General features: G+C 35.3%; 1 protein-coding gene across 2 annotated transcripts; it reads right to left on the minus strand.

The window, feature by feature from the left end:
• Nucleotides 1-831: 831 nt before the first annotated feature.
• Nucleotides 832-12501, minus strand: LOC105041885 (uncharacterized). Of its 2 annotated transcripts, none has more exons than XM_073253890.1 (7): nucleotides 12367-12501; nucleotides 10043-10193; nucleotides 5392-6315; nucleotides 5111-5269; nucleotides 1812-1903; nucleotides 1608-1676; nucleotides 832-1460 (listed from the first exon to the last, which is right to left on the minus strand). In XM_073253890.1, the coding sequence occupies exons 2-7, from the start codon at nucleotides 10179-10181 to the stop codon at nucleotides 984-986; spliced, it is 1860 nt and encodes a 619-aa protein (XP_073109991.1). In that variant the 5' UTR covers nucleotides 10182-10193; nucleotides 12367-12501; the 3' UTR covers nucleotides 832-983. The 2 variants fall into 2 exon arrangements, with proteins under 2 accessions (XP_073109991.1, XP_010917249.1); XM_010918947.4 differs by having other exon boundaries at nucleotides 1103-1423.
• Nucleotides 12502-17158: the final 4657 nt, after the last annotated feature.

A 17158-nucleotide genomic window follows, 5' to 3' on the forward strand; every position in this document is an offset into this window, starting at 1 on the left:
TTACCAGATGTTTTTTCTCTGGATTCTCTGTAGGAGGCAGCATTGATTTCTAACTATCTTAATTAAAAATTATCTAAATTGAAAGATATATATCCATCCAGGCATCTACGTAATTGAATGGCCTATTTAATTTTCACATCATTCACAAAATGGGGTTGTCCGCTATTCTAAAACCTCTCAGAAACTAAGACCTGCTTGATATCACTGTTATTTTGTGTTTTCAGTTCTTCACAAGTTAATGAAATAGCAGATGGAGATTGATTTTAACGAACGCATTTGCACAAGCCTTGGCTGCTATTCCACTCTTTGTTTGAAAAAGTTATTTCGTTTCGAAAATCTCTAAAAGTTTTATAAACCATCTAAAGAACAAAATATCTGCATCCTAGTTCATTGTTATTCTTAGGTTTTTCAGAACAAACAACAGAAAATGTAAGCAATACCAATGGGACCGTAATTCTTCACCTTGATTACAGAATTAGGCCTGGAGTGCTCACCAAATTGTCAAATCCCAAGTCTTGAGAGAAGTACTAGGGCTTGAGTTCAAACATTCAAACAACAAAGCATCCTCAAGGACAACAAAATCCAGCAAACACCACCCAGCTGTGAGACAATCACATCTCAAAAGCTCAGCAGGCTTAAATTATGGCCTTCCCAATGGGCGATTCTTTCCCATCTAATACGACAAGCATAAACATAAGCATGAGAGTGAATTCATCAACGGATATACACATAACATCAGCTAATTATGCCCTGCACAATTTGCAAATCATGGCTGCACATATATAATTTCATGCACCTGTAATGAAATATCGTAGATGCTCATGCAAAAGATTGCATCCAACTCTATGGACTGAATTAAGAAGGCAAGCCAGCCTGTGGAATGGATTCAAACTAGATTACATACAGCTCATACAGCTCCAGGTGATGCATCATTGGGACAGCACAAAATCAAGAAAATCCAAAAAACAGGCACTTGACGCACCCTAGCAGCCCGACCATTCCCAATCAATGGAAAGGTTACTTGCAAGAAAGGGCACTGTTGGGTGACCGGATGTAACATTTCCATAACATTTTACATCATAGAACTCAAATGGCAGCAGCAGGCACAACTTCATCATCCTTTTGTTAGTATTTAATATTGCCAACGATGAACTGAGTCTACAAATGTTCAAAAGCAACCACCAAACTATTCCTCGGTACCCAAGAAGCTGTGCATAAAATTGTTTACCATACACACACTTGAAGCAAGCAAAAATAGAGATTGGGATCATTACAGGCCAAGACCAACTGTCCGTCCATCTCTTCGCCGAAGTCCAGCAGTATACTGCTTCTCCAGGTCCATCTCGAGCTCCTGTCTCTTCGCCTGGAGGCTTCCATCCTTGCTGTCGGGTTTGTGCTCTGGAATCGCAGTGTCCTTCACACCCTAAAATTGGCCATAGGTACGAAGGCAACCTCAGACTCTAAAAATGTGTTAGTAAGGGTTAAAATTCTAATGGAAGGTCATATAGTTTGGAAGCAGTCTTGTAACGGACGATGGTTATGAGTCATATTTTCTATTTTCTTTTTTTGGACATCTAACATGAGAAAAAAAGAGAATCAGAAATTACCATGAGTTTATTGAACTTCTCCTGCCGCTCTCGATCTGAAAACAGATTTAAATCCCAGCGATTCGCTGTCTGTAACATGAGTGGACAATGAAGAAAGAGCAGGAATTGTGGTGAGCATGTTGATGCAATTTTAATACTGCGACCAAACATTTTGGAAAGGTAAAACCCATGTACATGTAAAACAAGCCAGGTGTTGTCTGTTACCTCTTCAGAAGAACTGCTCTTTTTGTTACCCCACAGTAGCTTTTTCTTCTGGTCAGTAGACATGTATCCAACTCCTACAAGGTTCTTATTTACTGCAGTAACAAGGAGATCAATCATAAGTAAAACATTGATGAGTAAATTTTCTAGGTCACCTGAGAAGCACAGTAGTTTGGACGTTATTGCTGATCCTATAGAGTTATTAAAAAAGAAATAGGAAAAGGTGCAAGTAGCAAAATCAAGAATCTGAAAATATAATTATAGAACACAACTAGCGATTCTGGCTAAGTCCACTTCTCTGCCTACCACCTAAAATCAGAGAAAGGAAATTTAGCATTTCTGGCTAAGTCCATCTCTCTGCCTAGCACCTAAAATCAGAACAAGGAAATTGAAAAGCTAAGACAAAGTCTGTAGGAGATGGAACAGTAGCATAAAAGAAAGAAAATACTACAGGACTCATGTTCAATTAAACCTCCGTGCATCATCAACGCTATTGATTGCCAAATTATCAATAAAAGAATTGGATCTTCCACATTCATTACCTTATATCATTCATACCCTAAACTCAATTTTTTTTTGGATTACCAAAATGGGGGGTAACCCCTGATGAACAAGTTGCAGGAGAAACTCATTGACATTTAAATAAGACGATATGATTCCATGCAAAAAAAAAAAAACGATAATTTTGAAATTCAAAAAAAATTGCATCTGCCATTTTTCTTCTCAAATATCTATTAATCTTGTCCACTATTAGTTAACTTTTGTAAAATAAAAAAATCTTTCCTTGCATGCTTGCTTACTTGCATACAAGTATGCATGGCACATCCACACACAAATCGACACCTTCCCTGCTAGTTATTGCTAGCACTAGAGGTCCAACAAATTATCACCAATACAATGATGTACAAAAAACAAACAGGATATAGGCCAACTTACAAGAATTTCTTAGGAGCAATTCTAACTTTCAAGCATAAAGAATATAGCATGGTTTTGCACATGATAATATACAGACGAAGATTATTTGATGTTCGGGGAAGAAAAGCAAATTAATCTGCATAGAAATAGCATAATACACTTATAAACCGCAATAATATACGTATTAGCTACATATGGAAAGAAGATGGGACTGCTAGTAGAAATTGGTGTTGGAAATGGATAGAGGGGTCTCCTCAAGATAAATATGGGCTGCCTGAAATTGAGCTTCCTGTTGGGTTGAGCTTAGACATGTCAAGCTTAAAACAGGTTCGGAACAAAAATAGGCTATCAGTGGTCCACCTAAGCCATCTTCTAGCCTTGATCTAATACTATAACAATATGGAAAGCTACATGTGCACTAAAAAATAAAAAACTACCCCAAAATTAAGCCACCCCTTCCCTATTTTCCCACTCCATGGCTCATATCCCCACTACTCGTGTGTTCCCCTCCATCAATTCTCTCATCCTCTTCGGTTGACCCTCTTAATCATCTCCTCCATTTACGTATGAAGCCAACTAACCTCTCTCCATCATTCTCTCATCCTCTTAGGTTGACCCTCTTAACCATCTCCTCCATTTAAATATGAAGCTGACTAGCTTCTCTCTCTCTCTCTCTCTCTCTCTTTCTCTCTAGCATGCATTTGCACATGCACACAAATTTGGATCAAGTTCAGGCCAACAGTAGGTTTGGCCTAACCACAGTTCGGATCCCATTGGTATTCTAATCGCACTAGGGCATCACCAATAACTCCCTTCAAAAAGGATTTCTTTTCTCTTTTAATCAATTTCTAGAAGATGCCATACATATTGATGGCCAAGAATCTATAAAAGGTTTATGTAGTAGTCAAATCAACATGAAACATATGAGATACAACTTTCTCAAGGATGTATGTGAAATAGAATATGTTCAAAGTTTAGGGCCAAGAGAAACCCAACTATATTCTCATTATCTTTTTGCAAACATAAAATGATTTAAATATTGATCGGAATGTTTTGATTAAGATTAAAAAAAAGTAAAATATGTAACTTCAGAAAGTAATTTGATCACTATCAAATCATTGTTAGTGTAAAATTGCATGACGCAATTACAACAGCAAGTACAATATGTATCACATTACACAGCAATGACTAGCACATAATACGAGCAGAGGATGGTACAATACAGATGAGGATGTCAAATCTAGTTAATATGCAAGTTAGAAAACCTCTACGAATAGCATTTGTAACAGAATAAGAGAGTATCTGAGTTCCTTTGACATGTGCAAGCATTGATGATTGTTTCAAAAGACATCCCTATATCACAGATTAAAAACTGGAACAAGGAAAGTAAAAAAGACTTAATTGTTAAACGCAAGAATAATTAATCCATTTGGATGGACTTGGTGAAGAATTGTTCCAATGGAGAGATGAAATCCACAAACCTTTAATGCTTGCTGTATCTCATCTATCTGAGTTTGGCAATGCTAAAATGTAACATGATCTGGTTCACTCATGGTACCATCCTCATTTCTATCAAAGCAACCATGTGGATTTCTTACTTTGAACCTTGTCAATTGAACTCTACAAAATAAAAGACAGAAGAATCTATGCAAGAAAAGAATAACTGGAGTGGATGTATGCTTTCTGTATATCAGGATTATGGGTGCACAAGTGTATGACATACCCATTATACACGCAGCTTTGCTTCTAGTCTTCTAATTAATTGCATTTAACAGAGAACTTTAGGCAATGAAACCATGTTGGATACACTTGCATACATATGGCCTATGTAATGAGGTATATATTCAAAAGAAAATTCATTATAAACAAAAAATGCCTGATAGTTTATTAATGTTAATCTTTCAAGTGAATGTTTTTGTTTGAATCAACATGGCCGGGAGACTTAGTTGTAGGCACGATTACAGGTTTAAACCACTCATGCAATACCATATATAATTCTCTAAAAAGTTTATTGGAAAATATTGAATAAAAGCCCATATCTGCAGACTTCACTAAGAAAAATGCAAGAGCATATCATCATGCTAATACAGGGCACATGTGCTATAACCTGTAGGAGATGTGCTAATACAGGACACATGTGCTATAACCTGTAGGAGATGTGTCACATGTGCTCAAGAGAAATAGCAAAAACTAATGTTGAAACACCTAATCAGGTATGATTCAACCGACGGGCAACAAAATGTTAAACTGGAGAAAACCAATGCAATTTGACACAATGTCGCATGTGCTATACTTAAACTACGCAACAATATATTTTAAAAAATGATGATAACAGTGGAATTAAATATTTTCCTTTTTATGACACCAAACTGGAAATAAATACCCACCTAATTCAGCAGCTTTCATTGCTGCAACTTTTGCTGCACTAAGATCACTTCCATCTTCAGCCTGATTGGTGATTGAGCTTGTATGTTCTGAAGTCACTTTCTCATCCACCTCTTTTACCTGTTTTAAACTTGAGGATGGCTTCTCATCCACAGCATTGCCTGAAGTTAGACAATAAAAATCAACATAACCACTAGATAGTTACAAAAATTTCATATACAGAAACATTAAGCATCAACAACCTCATGAGAGCCTTTTTTAAAGAAAACGGATAAAAAATCACCTTCTGAATTACCAAGCTTAAGTCTTGTTGCCGAAGAATTAACATTAGACGATTTATCTAAATGTTGTTCATATTTCCGATCTCTTTCCCAGCAACCGGACAAACTCCTGTCTTCATTTTGCCTTCCTTCCTCTGGTTCTTTCTTATATTTCTCCTTGTACTTATCACCTTCCTTATCGCTATGCTTTCTCTGCATCAAATCCTCCTGGTCATCGTTTTCCTTATTGCCACTCTTCTGAGTTTCTGTCAATCGAAGGTTACCACTGTCTCTTCCTGGAGCTGAATCTTTCACATACCCCCTCACATCATGTAAAGATGAATGATCATTCTTGTAATTTCCAGGGCTCTTGTGATAGTCCCTTCTGTCATCTCGAGTTTCTCTATCTCTCTGCCGATCTCGCTCTCCACTCTTACCATAATCTCTGCTTGAGTTGATTTGCCTGCTTCCAGAGACAGTTTTGTCATAATCTTTGTCGCTGTATCTATAGTGCTCTTGAGCATCAAATTCTCTCTCTTTCCTCTTAATTCTATGCTCCACATTTTCATACTTCTCTCTAGAATGATTATCAATATCTCGCCGACTATCTCGATATCTATCAGATACACTATCACGTCTCATACGGTCAGAACGAGTCTCATCCCTCAATTCTCGACCTGACCGAGAGGACCTATGATAACTTCTCTCATCCTCATCGGCATGCCTCCTATGCCTGCCATAATCATCATGCCTATGGAAGTCACGGGAATTTCCAAATGAGTGCCTGTCAGAATGTCTATTAGAATCATGTTCTCTGCTCGACCTGTAACGGTTGGATCCCCTTTCTAACTCTCTTCCATCATCCTTCCTCCGTTGATCATCAGATATCTTAGAATGGTCTTCCTTGGAATGGACAGGACTACGGCTCCGCTCATGTTTAGGACTTCCTGTCAACAGGACAACAAAAAAAAAAAGTTAATATCTTAATGAGAAAATGTAATAAAACAAACATGAAATAAACTAGGTTTGGGACCATATCTGATGCATCAGATATCCCTGTCAACCATTTAAGTTACAAGCTGATTAACAATAAGAATGGGGGAAAAAATAGAAACAAGATTCAAAGACCATATGTGACGCATTTTCTGAATCAAGATCATGCACATGTGTATGCATTTAACCAGAAATCCCAACACTTCAGAATTGTGTGATTGATAAAGCTAGAAACCTAAAGGGTTGAGTGAGACAGCACTGTAAAGGCTATTGACAACAGCCAAGATTGTTCCAATAGTTTCAGTCACAGCAACTGTTAAATCGGATTAACGCAAAGTATTCCAGTCATAATTACAACATATGCTATTGTGGTTATAAAGGGTCATCCTCTAAGCTGTGGCTCACATGTCAAATAAAAAACTTCATTTGCTGTAAGCTTAGAACCTACTGGGAGCTTTAAAAATTGCCTTCTACAAATTTATTAAGAAAAAAAGGAATCGAGTATGAAGATAGCGAAAAAATCTTACTACAGGACTGGCCCTTAGACAGAGATTCATGATCCCACACAAAGGGAAAAGGCTACACAGCATGTTATTTCTGACCAAAAAGGACAGAAGGACAACCATTCTATACCTTTTTTTTTTGACAAAGCAAATGTATTACAGTTGCTGAGCCGTGCGAGCTAAAAGTGATGTAAAGAAATGTCACTGCTAATTAGAGACAAATGAGAGATAACAATGTTTGTGGCCTCCGAAATCAATACTTTATCCAGCTTGGAATCATTTTGTTATCATGTTGTCCTTCAAGAATCAAGCTAGCACATGACACTTAACTCCATAGAATTATAAGGCACTCAACAAATATAACCCATAAAAGACAGAATAGAAGCAAGCTTAGCACTCCACAACCCCTCAAACAAAGAAGGACTTCAACATTCATGAGAGCTGACATCAAGATTGAATTCAAGCAGCCAAGGTTGCATGCAAAAACATTGAAGACTATAAACATAACCAGGAAGCACAACTGACTTGTGATGTTACTTCTATATAACTCTCTCGGTTATTTGCTCTTTCCATGAGTTGCATCCCATGACAATATAAGCTTACTAAAACCCTTTCTTGCTACATGCACCCAAGTTTTTTCAGGTCTAGCTTGCAAACATAAAACACAAACCAATGTCCTAATCCTTTCCTCGGGTCACCTCAAACGTTCAGAATGTTTATTCTTCACCAACTGGTCCTCAACAAGTGAAACAATAACATTATTGACTGAGTCTATTGATATTTCTTGACTACTACCATGTTTCCATTTTCAGCCAACAATGCTAAAAAGCCTCTTTTGCTACCTTCCTAGGCTTTATTAACCGTAAGTCACACAAGATGTGATGATCACACAACGCCTTAGAAGAGCAACCCACCACATCATCCACTTCTCTCCAGAACTTCCGAGTGTCTTCATCCAACTATTTTTTATGAATGCTATATGCAAGATAAAAGTATTGATTGGGGGTCTGACTCTAACTTGCATTCATGGAAAAACTTTTGGGAGGAGTATATTATCACTAAAGCTACATCAGTATACACTGACTAGTCATACTGATTTTAAACCTTTATCCTTTATAGTTTACCTCCATATGTCCAATTTAGCATTCAATAATATTCGCATCTTCTTCTCTAACAATCCATGAATACTTTTGCCATGCTAGTAGAAAATATTTCATCCAAATATAACAAGAACCAAACATACTCCTTGATCAGATAGGAGATTATGATTGACCCTTTGATCTCAAACCACTCACAAGCAAAACACTTATGATGTGAAAGATCTTCTATGATCCACTGAAAACACACTTACCTTGTGAGAAATCTTCTATGACTTCCTTGATCCATCACATGTCCTTAGTGATAATGTGCTCTTCCCACCCACATACTTTATAATACTACCATATGCTGCCTTTTCCTAGTTAACAAAAACAATGTGGAGTTTTCATTAATTTTTCCCATTGCCTGAGTAAATAAATAACATCCACCACTGGCTTTCCTCATACAAATTCAGGCCAAAGAACTGAAAATCCACAATACAGCATTCAGTAACTATGTCAGTGATAATTTATCTTGGAATTGGTTTTTATCAACTTCTTTCCATATTCCCAAGTTATTTCCTTGAGATGACAAGCCAAAATTTCTCCTGCAATCTAAAGTTATTCTCAGATCATGTACTAGAAAAACTGCTGCATTTTCAGTAATAAGAATTACAAGAAATAATCAAGCTAAAGTTAACTCCAGGTAAAGTGACAAGGCTACATGAAAAAAAGATCTGTCAGCTCTGAACCATACTGTCAAATTAATGTACTTTTCTAGAGTGAACAATTTCAACAATAGAATAGAAATTTTATTGCCAACTCCAGCCCATGAAAGAGATTCACTCTTGAGGGAAATCCCAATCAACATCTACATGACGCAAAAGCAAAAACGGGAATAAATTAAGAGGAAAAGCGCGAGTAATGCTTTCCAAAAAATGAAGACTTTGGAAGCTACTAGAGAGTGCCTGAACCTAAGGAGCAACCAGACTATCCAATACTGCAACATCACTACTTTTTCTGGATCATAATTACAGATGTTTAATTAAACCCCTAGCCCTCTACCTACAATATAGCCTGGTACACATCAATAACATCCACAATTCTTTTCAAGATAATCAATGGCTTTTGCAAGTTCAGAATTTGTGCTTACATGTCCATGAAACAACTAATTCTATATTTTCCTCATTACCAATTCTCATTTAATTCCTTAAAAACTTATAAGGTGAAAATACTTCATCCCATACTAAGAGTAATCAACAGGTTAAGGCATTACTCAAAACCCACAAAACATTCCCATGGTAAGTCTGGTGGTTGTATGCCAGAAGGTCTCAACAGCTTAAAATTTACCCAATTTAAATTATGGAGATTTTGTTGGCAGTGCAAGAGTGTCAAATATGGTGCTACTAGAGAACACTTGGGGAATATGAAAAACCAAATATAGAAAAAAAAATGGCTGAATTAAATACCTTAATAGAAGTTGAAGACTAAAAATTTCCACCACATAGTGGGGGATCTAAAAGGATTCAAACAAATAAAATTACTTTGTGCTGATACTTATTTGCATTTCTTGCAAATTGTAGTTGTGAAAAGAAAAAAAATTGGAAATTTATTGAAAGGGGATGAAATGCCTTTTCTTTTTTTCTTTTTTTTATTATTATTCTCTGCAAACATCTTCTCAAGGCACTTAAACACATGATCATTTAGAACTTACATTACACAAAAATATGTGGATTATGCATGGTTGTAGAGAAAACCCAAAGAATACTAGAAAGAATAGCGTGACAGAAATAACTCTGTTCGAGTCCTCGAAACCAGGCTTAATGCATGCACTTTTTTTTTCCTTTTCTTTTTGGGGGGGTTATAATGAGACCACTAGTAACACTGTAGCAGCTTATGCTCTATCCTGATCACCATCTCACATGAATAAACATCAACAAGCAAATATTCTAATTTAACTTTGACAATGTCTTGCAGACATGATATCGCAAAGCTAATAAATAGCTGCTTCAATGTTAATGAAGAAGGCATTTTAGCCAAATGATAGCAAAAATATGAATGAAAATATGCTAGAATCCAAGAAACAAAGTTGGATTACTAACCCCCAGATGAATCTGAATCTGAATCACCTAGAGGTGAATGACGGCGATACTTCCTATTAGCTGCATCATTTGAGGGTTTACGAAATGAAGCCTTCACATCAGATTTATCAGGGGATGGTGCTCGCAAGGCGGGATCCATAACAACAAGCACCTAAATATTCAACAATGTTACATTAATCTATTAGTCAGATATCCCATATAAAAAGTTGTAATAAGAGTAAGAAATATAACTCAGGGAAAAAAATGATCACACACACACACACTCTCTCTCTCTCTCTAAAAAGTTGTAATAAGAGTAAGAAATACAACTCAGGGAAAGATGATCAATCACCCACGCATGCATGTATAAAAAGTTGTAATAAGAGTAAAACTCATGGAAAAAACATGATTACACGCACACACACACACAAAAAGTTGTAATAAGAGTAAGAAATATAACTCAGAGAAACATGATCACTCATGCGCGCGTGCACGCCCCCCCACCACCCCCCCCAACACACACACACAAAAAAAAAAGTTGTAATAAGAGTAAGAAATATAACTCAGAGAAACATGATCACTCACACTTTCACTCACTCACTCGCGCACACAAACACACACACACACCCGCAGGCGTACGTGTGCATATATATATATATATATATATATATATATCCTCGAAGACATCAGTGGTTATCTAAAACAGATGCTGTAATAAATCATATATAACAACAAACCATCACAGCATTAACTAAAGAAAACAACATGAACACATATTGTTCTCCAATCCACATATTCTGGATCATAGTCAGGTTCCAGAGTTTCTCATTAACTCCCTTAGAACAAGAATATATTGTTAAATAATAAAAAGTTAATATATTGGCCTATGAATCAAAATGCACAGTTCTAACTAGGTTTGTCAAAAAGAAAAATGTCATTAGAGAGAGCTAACTGATGAATTAGATAGATCAGCACATAAATGGACAACTTACTCTATGCATAGCATTCATTATTCGTAATTTTTTCTAAAAAAATTAAGAATATATCATTCTGATTTAAAATTTATTAAAAACTTCCTTTTCCAATTATCCTTTAACTAAAAAATGGTCCGCAGTCCCTTAAAACTGCACATAAACCATTTGGTTACAAGGTCACTTGAAGAAGCAACTCCTCTAGACTACTGGCCCTGAAATATGGAACATTATGCAATTAAATAAGTCAGTGGGAACCCAAAATTCATTTTCCTTCAAACAATTAAAGCACGGCAGAGCTGTTATGCCAGCATATTTGATGCATGGAAAATTGAACCCGACATTCCTGTCTTTTCTCATAGCAGATCAGAACCGAAACCATGTTATCAATGATGAACAGTTTTACGATTTTAAGACTCCTGCAACCCTATAATATCATTTTCTTCAAGAATTGCATGCTTCATCATGCCATGCTTTCCCTCTGTTTTGGTCATGACATGCCAACAACAAAAAGCAAGCATAAGTAACAGCAACTGTTAATGAAGTTTAAGCCTATTTCATTACTTGCCTTCCCTAACAAGGAATACACAAGCTCCAAGAAGCTCGTAAAGCCTTCACAGTATATAAAACGAAGCCATGGTAGTGGATGTGAAGTGAATCCATACTACACCAGCATTCTCTTTATATTGTTAGCATCTAGAACCAACAGATAACTTCGTCAGAGCATCAAGAAATGGAGGACTGGTATTTATTTTTTTATGTGATTAAGTAAAAATAAGTTTGCTCCTAATGCTGTGATTGCAGAAAAAAGGCCATGACAAATCAAGAATCCCAGTTTCCGCACCTTAATTTCATCCCCTCTCTTTTAACATAATTTTTGGGGGAAAAAGGAGAACGAAAGAGAGAAAGATCTTTGCATCCTAACTTGTTAACTTATTTTCTCCCAAATAGTAGCAAAAGATTCCTTTTAGGAAAAGAAACCCTAATTTGGCCTATACCTCAATATGTGTTTCCGTCTTCATTTGGAGTCTATAACTCCAAATTCTGAAAGTCTTTACTCTTCCCCAAACACCGGTCAAACGCTAATTTTTATGTCCGAACCTTTAGTTCCGCAAAAGATAGTTCCTAATTGCGAACCTTAAAAAAGGGTACAATTTTCGAACACGATCCATTCCCAAAGTAATAAATAGATTCAATCACAAAATTCAGCTCAAACAACCCAACATTTCAAGTTTTCCCAAAAAAAAAAAATTCAATAAGAAACGATAACGGATCCACAAATCAAGCATCCAGAAACGAAATAGAACGACATAACAACCGGGCAAGAACAAAATTAATAAAAGATTGGAGACGGAAGAACAATAAGAAGAAAACCTGCTTAAGGTTCGACGAAGGAACCTAGGGTTTCTTCTTCTCTCGATCTGCTTTCCCTTTTCTCCTCGGTTCGCGATCGATCGCTAGGGATTGAGGGTCGATTAAAATGGAGTGGCACCGAAGGATAAACTCACGCCGCTGTTCCGTGTCCTCTGGTTAAGTTAAGATACACCCTTCGCCGAAGCTCGCCACGTTACCAGCGGAGTTGGACCGGTTTGCCACAGGTCCGTAGCAGCTTAAAGCCGGCAATCCAGATAGCAGTGATCCAACCCAACCCAACCTGCATACAAGACTCAGTTGGGCCTTCTTTGCTGCCTCAGAAGCTTTTTCTTTTTTTAACAAAGAAATTTTCTTTCCTTTTTTTCCACAAATATTTCTCCCCTTATTCATTTTTCTGCAATCAGTTGTAGAAAATCACAGTTTCAGGTTCACCTGTTTTTATGGCCAAACAATTGTTTTCTAGAATAAATGGCCATATGATTATTTTTGAAAATATTAGGAAAACCACCCAAAATAATGTAAAATCCTAAAATATATATGTGTGAAAATAGGATGGTGCAAGTTTTTATGGCCACATAATTGTTTTCAAGAATAAAAGTTCATATAATTATTTTTTGAGAATATTAGGAAAACCACCCAAAATAATACAAAATCCTAGAATATATATATATATATATATATATATATATATATATATATATATATATATATATATATATATATATATAAGTGTGGAAATAAATGTGAAAACATTCAACATTCTCAAAATGCGTTATTTCATAATATTTTTATAATATTTGATTTTTATTATACTTTTAAAGCTTGTACTAAATAATTTTTTGTGTTCTCAAAGATTATATTAGTGTGCAAGATAGATCTTAAAATATCACTCGCTAAAGATATTTTTATAATAATTATATGTCTTTTGGTCCAAAATGTGTCTATATACTAAATTTTGTAAATAATTTTCAATCTGAATAAAGTGTCCTAATCAATTAGACCCCTGATTGGCAACAAGATGAAATTGAAATCCGTTGTTAAAAGGGGAAAAAAGGATTTTAGTTTTGTAGACTTACAATTGTTAGAAATTAGTTTTAAAACATTAAATCTCTATCAATATGATGGCTTTCCAGCTCTTGGACAACCATTTTCTTATGTAGATGCCTACAATTTTTCATGAAGACATCAACCTTCTTTTTGCATCTATATTACTTCTAATATATAAATCAGATCAGACCTACACTTAGTTTAGAATATCTCAGTATGCCATCCAATATAGGAGCTTAAATCAAATATACATGGAATTCGAGGCTCAAATTATTATTGAATATAATCAAAGCCCATTAATACTCATTAGCATAAGTTAACAAAATAAAAATATTCATCAAAACGACTATTTATTTAGATTTAACCTGCATTGAGATATGTTTGGTATATGAAGATATGTTTGCAATTACTATTTTACAAAACTAATTTTTCTTCTAACGCGAATTAGTGCCACATGCATGAACATGCACCTTGACTAGTTAAGAAAGAATTATAAAGAGAGAAGGAAGAATTTGTACTATTATTTGAATTATTTTTAATAGTTTGGGAGGCACACTCTCATGATTATAAAATAATTTCAACAAGCACTTTAGAGATACCATTATTAGGTTGCATATATCATGCTCAATTTTTTCATTGCCATTATTACAATGCCTTCCTTTGAGTTATAATGGTTCTTTTTTGGCAGGCCCTAGAAAGTGAGATTAAGAAATATATTAGTGATAAAAATATAACAATAAATTAAAACATATTCCTTGGATTTTTTTATCAAGAATGTTCAAGTTGAGATTTAAAAGCAGCACTAAATGTGCACATCTTTCTACGATGTTTAGATAGGGTTGGCCTAGTTAATAAGTCTTCTCTTTGTTCCATCTAGGTTACTATGTAAAGGCTTGAAATATCATGTTATTGAGATTTTATTTTGATACAAATACATAGAGAAAGAGAGAAAGAGACTATGCTTGGTCGATCGGATTTGATTCCAAAACCAATCTAATTTTCTACCATCCGATTTGCATAGATCTCCATATAGGAAAGCAAAAAATTAACTATTACTTTTTTATATATTTTGATCTAAAAAATATAAAATATAAGTCATTAATATGGATGGGATGGAAGCCCACATGCTACTAATGTGGATAGGATGGAAGTTCACGTGTGCTAAGGGATGGGGTCAAGTTTGTGTTTATTCTTGAGTATTTTTATATATCGCTACAAAATTTATATTTATTCTAACAAATTACTTTATATCTTATTTGAAATAAATAATAGTAATAGAAGATAGATATAAACTTCGGATGAAATAAATATAAATTTTTTTAAAATAAATACAAACAAATCCAAAATAAACAGAAATATTTTAGAATAAATATAAATTTCGTAGTAATAAATAGAAATATTTCAGAATAAATACAAACTTGACTCTATGGAGATCCATGTAGATCGGATGGTAGTGAATTGACCAAATTTGGAGCCAAATTTGATTGACCAGAGCCTAGTCTATCTCTCTCTCTCTTATATATAAAGAGGGGGAGAGACTTTTAAAAATTTTAATATTTAGTCCAAACCATTAAGCTGGGGAGGAAAAATTAGGAAAAGCGGCCTAGCTATTAGTTATATTCTCCTCTGCAGCTCTCTTTTTCTTTTGATAGAAGTGTATAATCTGTATTATTGCAAATATAGTTTGTACAAGAAAGGTAGCATATGTCCCATGTACAATAATCTAAAAGTGAAGCAAAAAAAGATAGGAAAGTATAATTACAGAAGCAAAAAAGGAATAAACATATAGGACTAAAAACCCTAATGAAAAGCCTACAAGAAATAATAAAACAATGTGACTGCATATAGAGTGAAATCCAGCAGCAGAAGATGTAAGAACATGCGAATCCATTCTACGATATGTTAAACTCTGTACATATAGATAAAAGCAAATAAGAAGGAAGCAGAGATTGGAGATTGCACTATAGATGATCAAAAAATAGTTGGCAGAAAATCCAGACCATAACACCTGAGGTCGTAGCAGAATCAATGTTGAACCATTCCATTAAAAAGTAAAATCTCAGTATTGCATTATGTTATTGAGGTCGATGCAGCCCTATTATGAAATTTTGTAGAGGACAAATTGTGAAAGCTTGTGCAGAAGTTCTGACTTGAAGCAGCTTTATTGTAATAATGATTACTGGATGATGCAGAATATTGTGAAAGAAGCAGAGTGAGTCTATATAAGCCAAATATCTATAAGAAGTGATAGGGCTTAAGATGAAGCTAAATATATAAAGGAATAATACAAAACTACTCCGTTGTTGCACCTCTGAGTCCAAAGCATAGTCCAGCATGATGAAGAAAGCCCCCAAGATGAAACAATGCAAATTGAAATGATAGATTAACTAAGAAGTTGCAGTAGCAGAGAACACTATTTAGAAAACTGATGCAACCCACAACTATGAAGGAGACAATGGTAGTAGGCTGAGATAGGTGCAATAAGTGAATCTTATGCACCTCCATTGATGATAGTGAGTTTGCAGCATCCCAACGAAAAGCAAAATAGTGTTATCTCACTGCATATATTGAGATCTGTCAACCTTCTTTAGATGGAATGTGTGAGCAGCATAGTAAGTATTAAACCATTTATGAAAGTTCAATCCAAAGAACAAAATCATATCAGCATCCTCATCCTGAAATCCCATTCCACCCATATAAGCCATAAACTCGTCAGATATGTTTCCCCTTCCCAACCACCAAACCCATTCCTCCTGTACCAACCTGATACATAGCATAATAAATGTATATAATAGAGAGTGAGCTTGGAGAGAGATGAGGATAAGTTAATAGGAGGAGAAGAGCAAAAAAAAAGGAAGTAATGAGGCTGAAAGATAAATGGGGGATCATGAAACGATTGATGAGTAGTTGGTTGCAAATGAAAGGCATCAATACATATATGCCAAAGTAAATACTATATCCTACACAAGGAATTTAGTAGCATTAAAAACTGAATATTATATCCATCTGCATTAAGAAGATATAAACAGGGCAAGTCAATGACATCTACAGAGGTCCATTAAAAGTCACCTTGCAATGCCTTATTGGCCAAATAGTCAGCACCTAGCAGGAATTGCATGAAGATTTTGTTAGAGTTTTTGGAGGAAAACTCAAAATTTCTCTTCCTCTAAAGTCCTCTATTAGTCTTCATTTGCTTTAGTCCTATATTGGAAAGGGACAATTTATTTTAGATGCTTATAACCTATCTTTCCTTCCCCTCTTTTGCTTGGGGGGCTTTAGGGGGATGTGGATTTTCTATTTCACATATCTGTCGGCCTGACCCGACCCGATTTACATATGCAAATTATGGTGTGACATGACGTGCGCACGATGATAGCATAATATTTTATTTTTTAATTATTTTTTAACATATTTCTTTGTTGACCAGTCGCTTCACATCCCTTCGTGGTCAAACAGCCAAATGATCATTTATCACAGAAAATTGTATTTTTTTCTTATCGAATGTCTTCTTTCATGATACGTTGGTCGAACAGTCATTTACAGACATATGCTCGCGGTCTATAAAAGACCATTAGTCCTAGCCTGTAGGAGATATGAGAATTAGTGATCTTTACTAGTCTGTCTTCGAGAATCCAATATTCTAAGAACTCTCTTTCTCTTTTTTCTGTCACTCTTTCTGTTTCTAATTTTATTGCAAGTATTAAAGAAGGACTGTCAACCCTCTCTATGATCATGTTCTAAGAGA

The sequence above is a fragment of the Elaeis guineensis genome, chromosome 3 (genome assembly GCF_000442705.2).
Source record: "Elaeis guineensis isolate ETL-2024a chromosome 3, EG11, whole genome shotgun sequence".
Lineage (NCBI taxonomy): Eukaryota > Viridiplantae > Streptophyta > Magnoliopsida > Arecales > Arecaceae > Elaeis > Elaeis guineensis.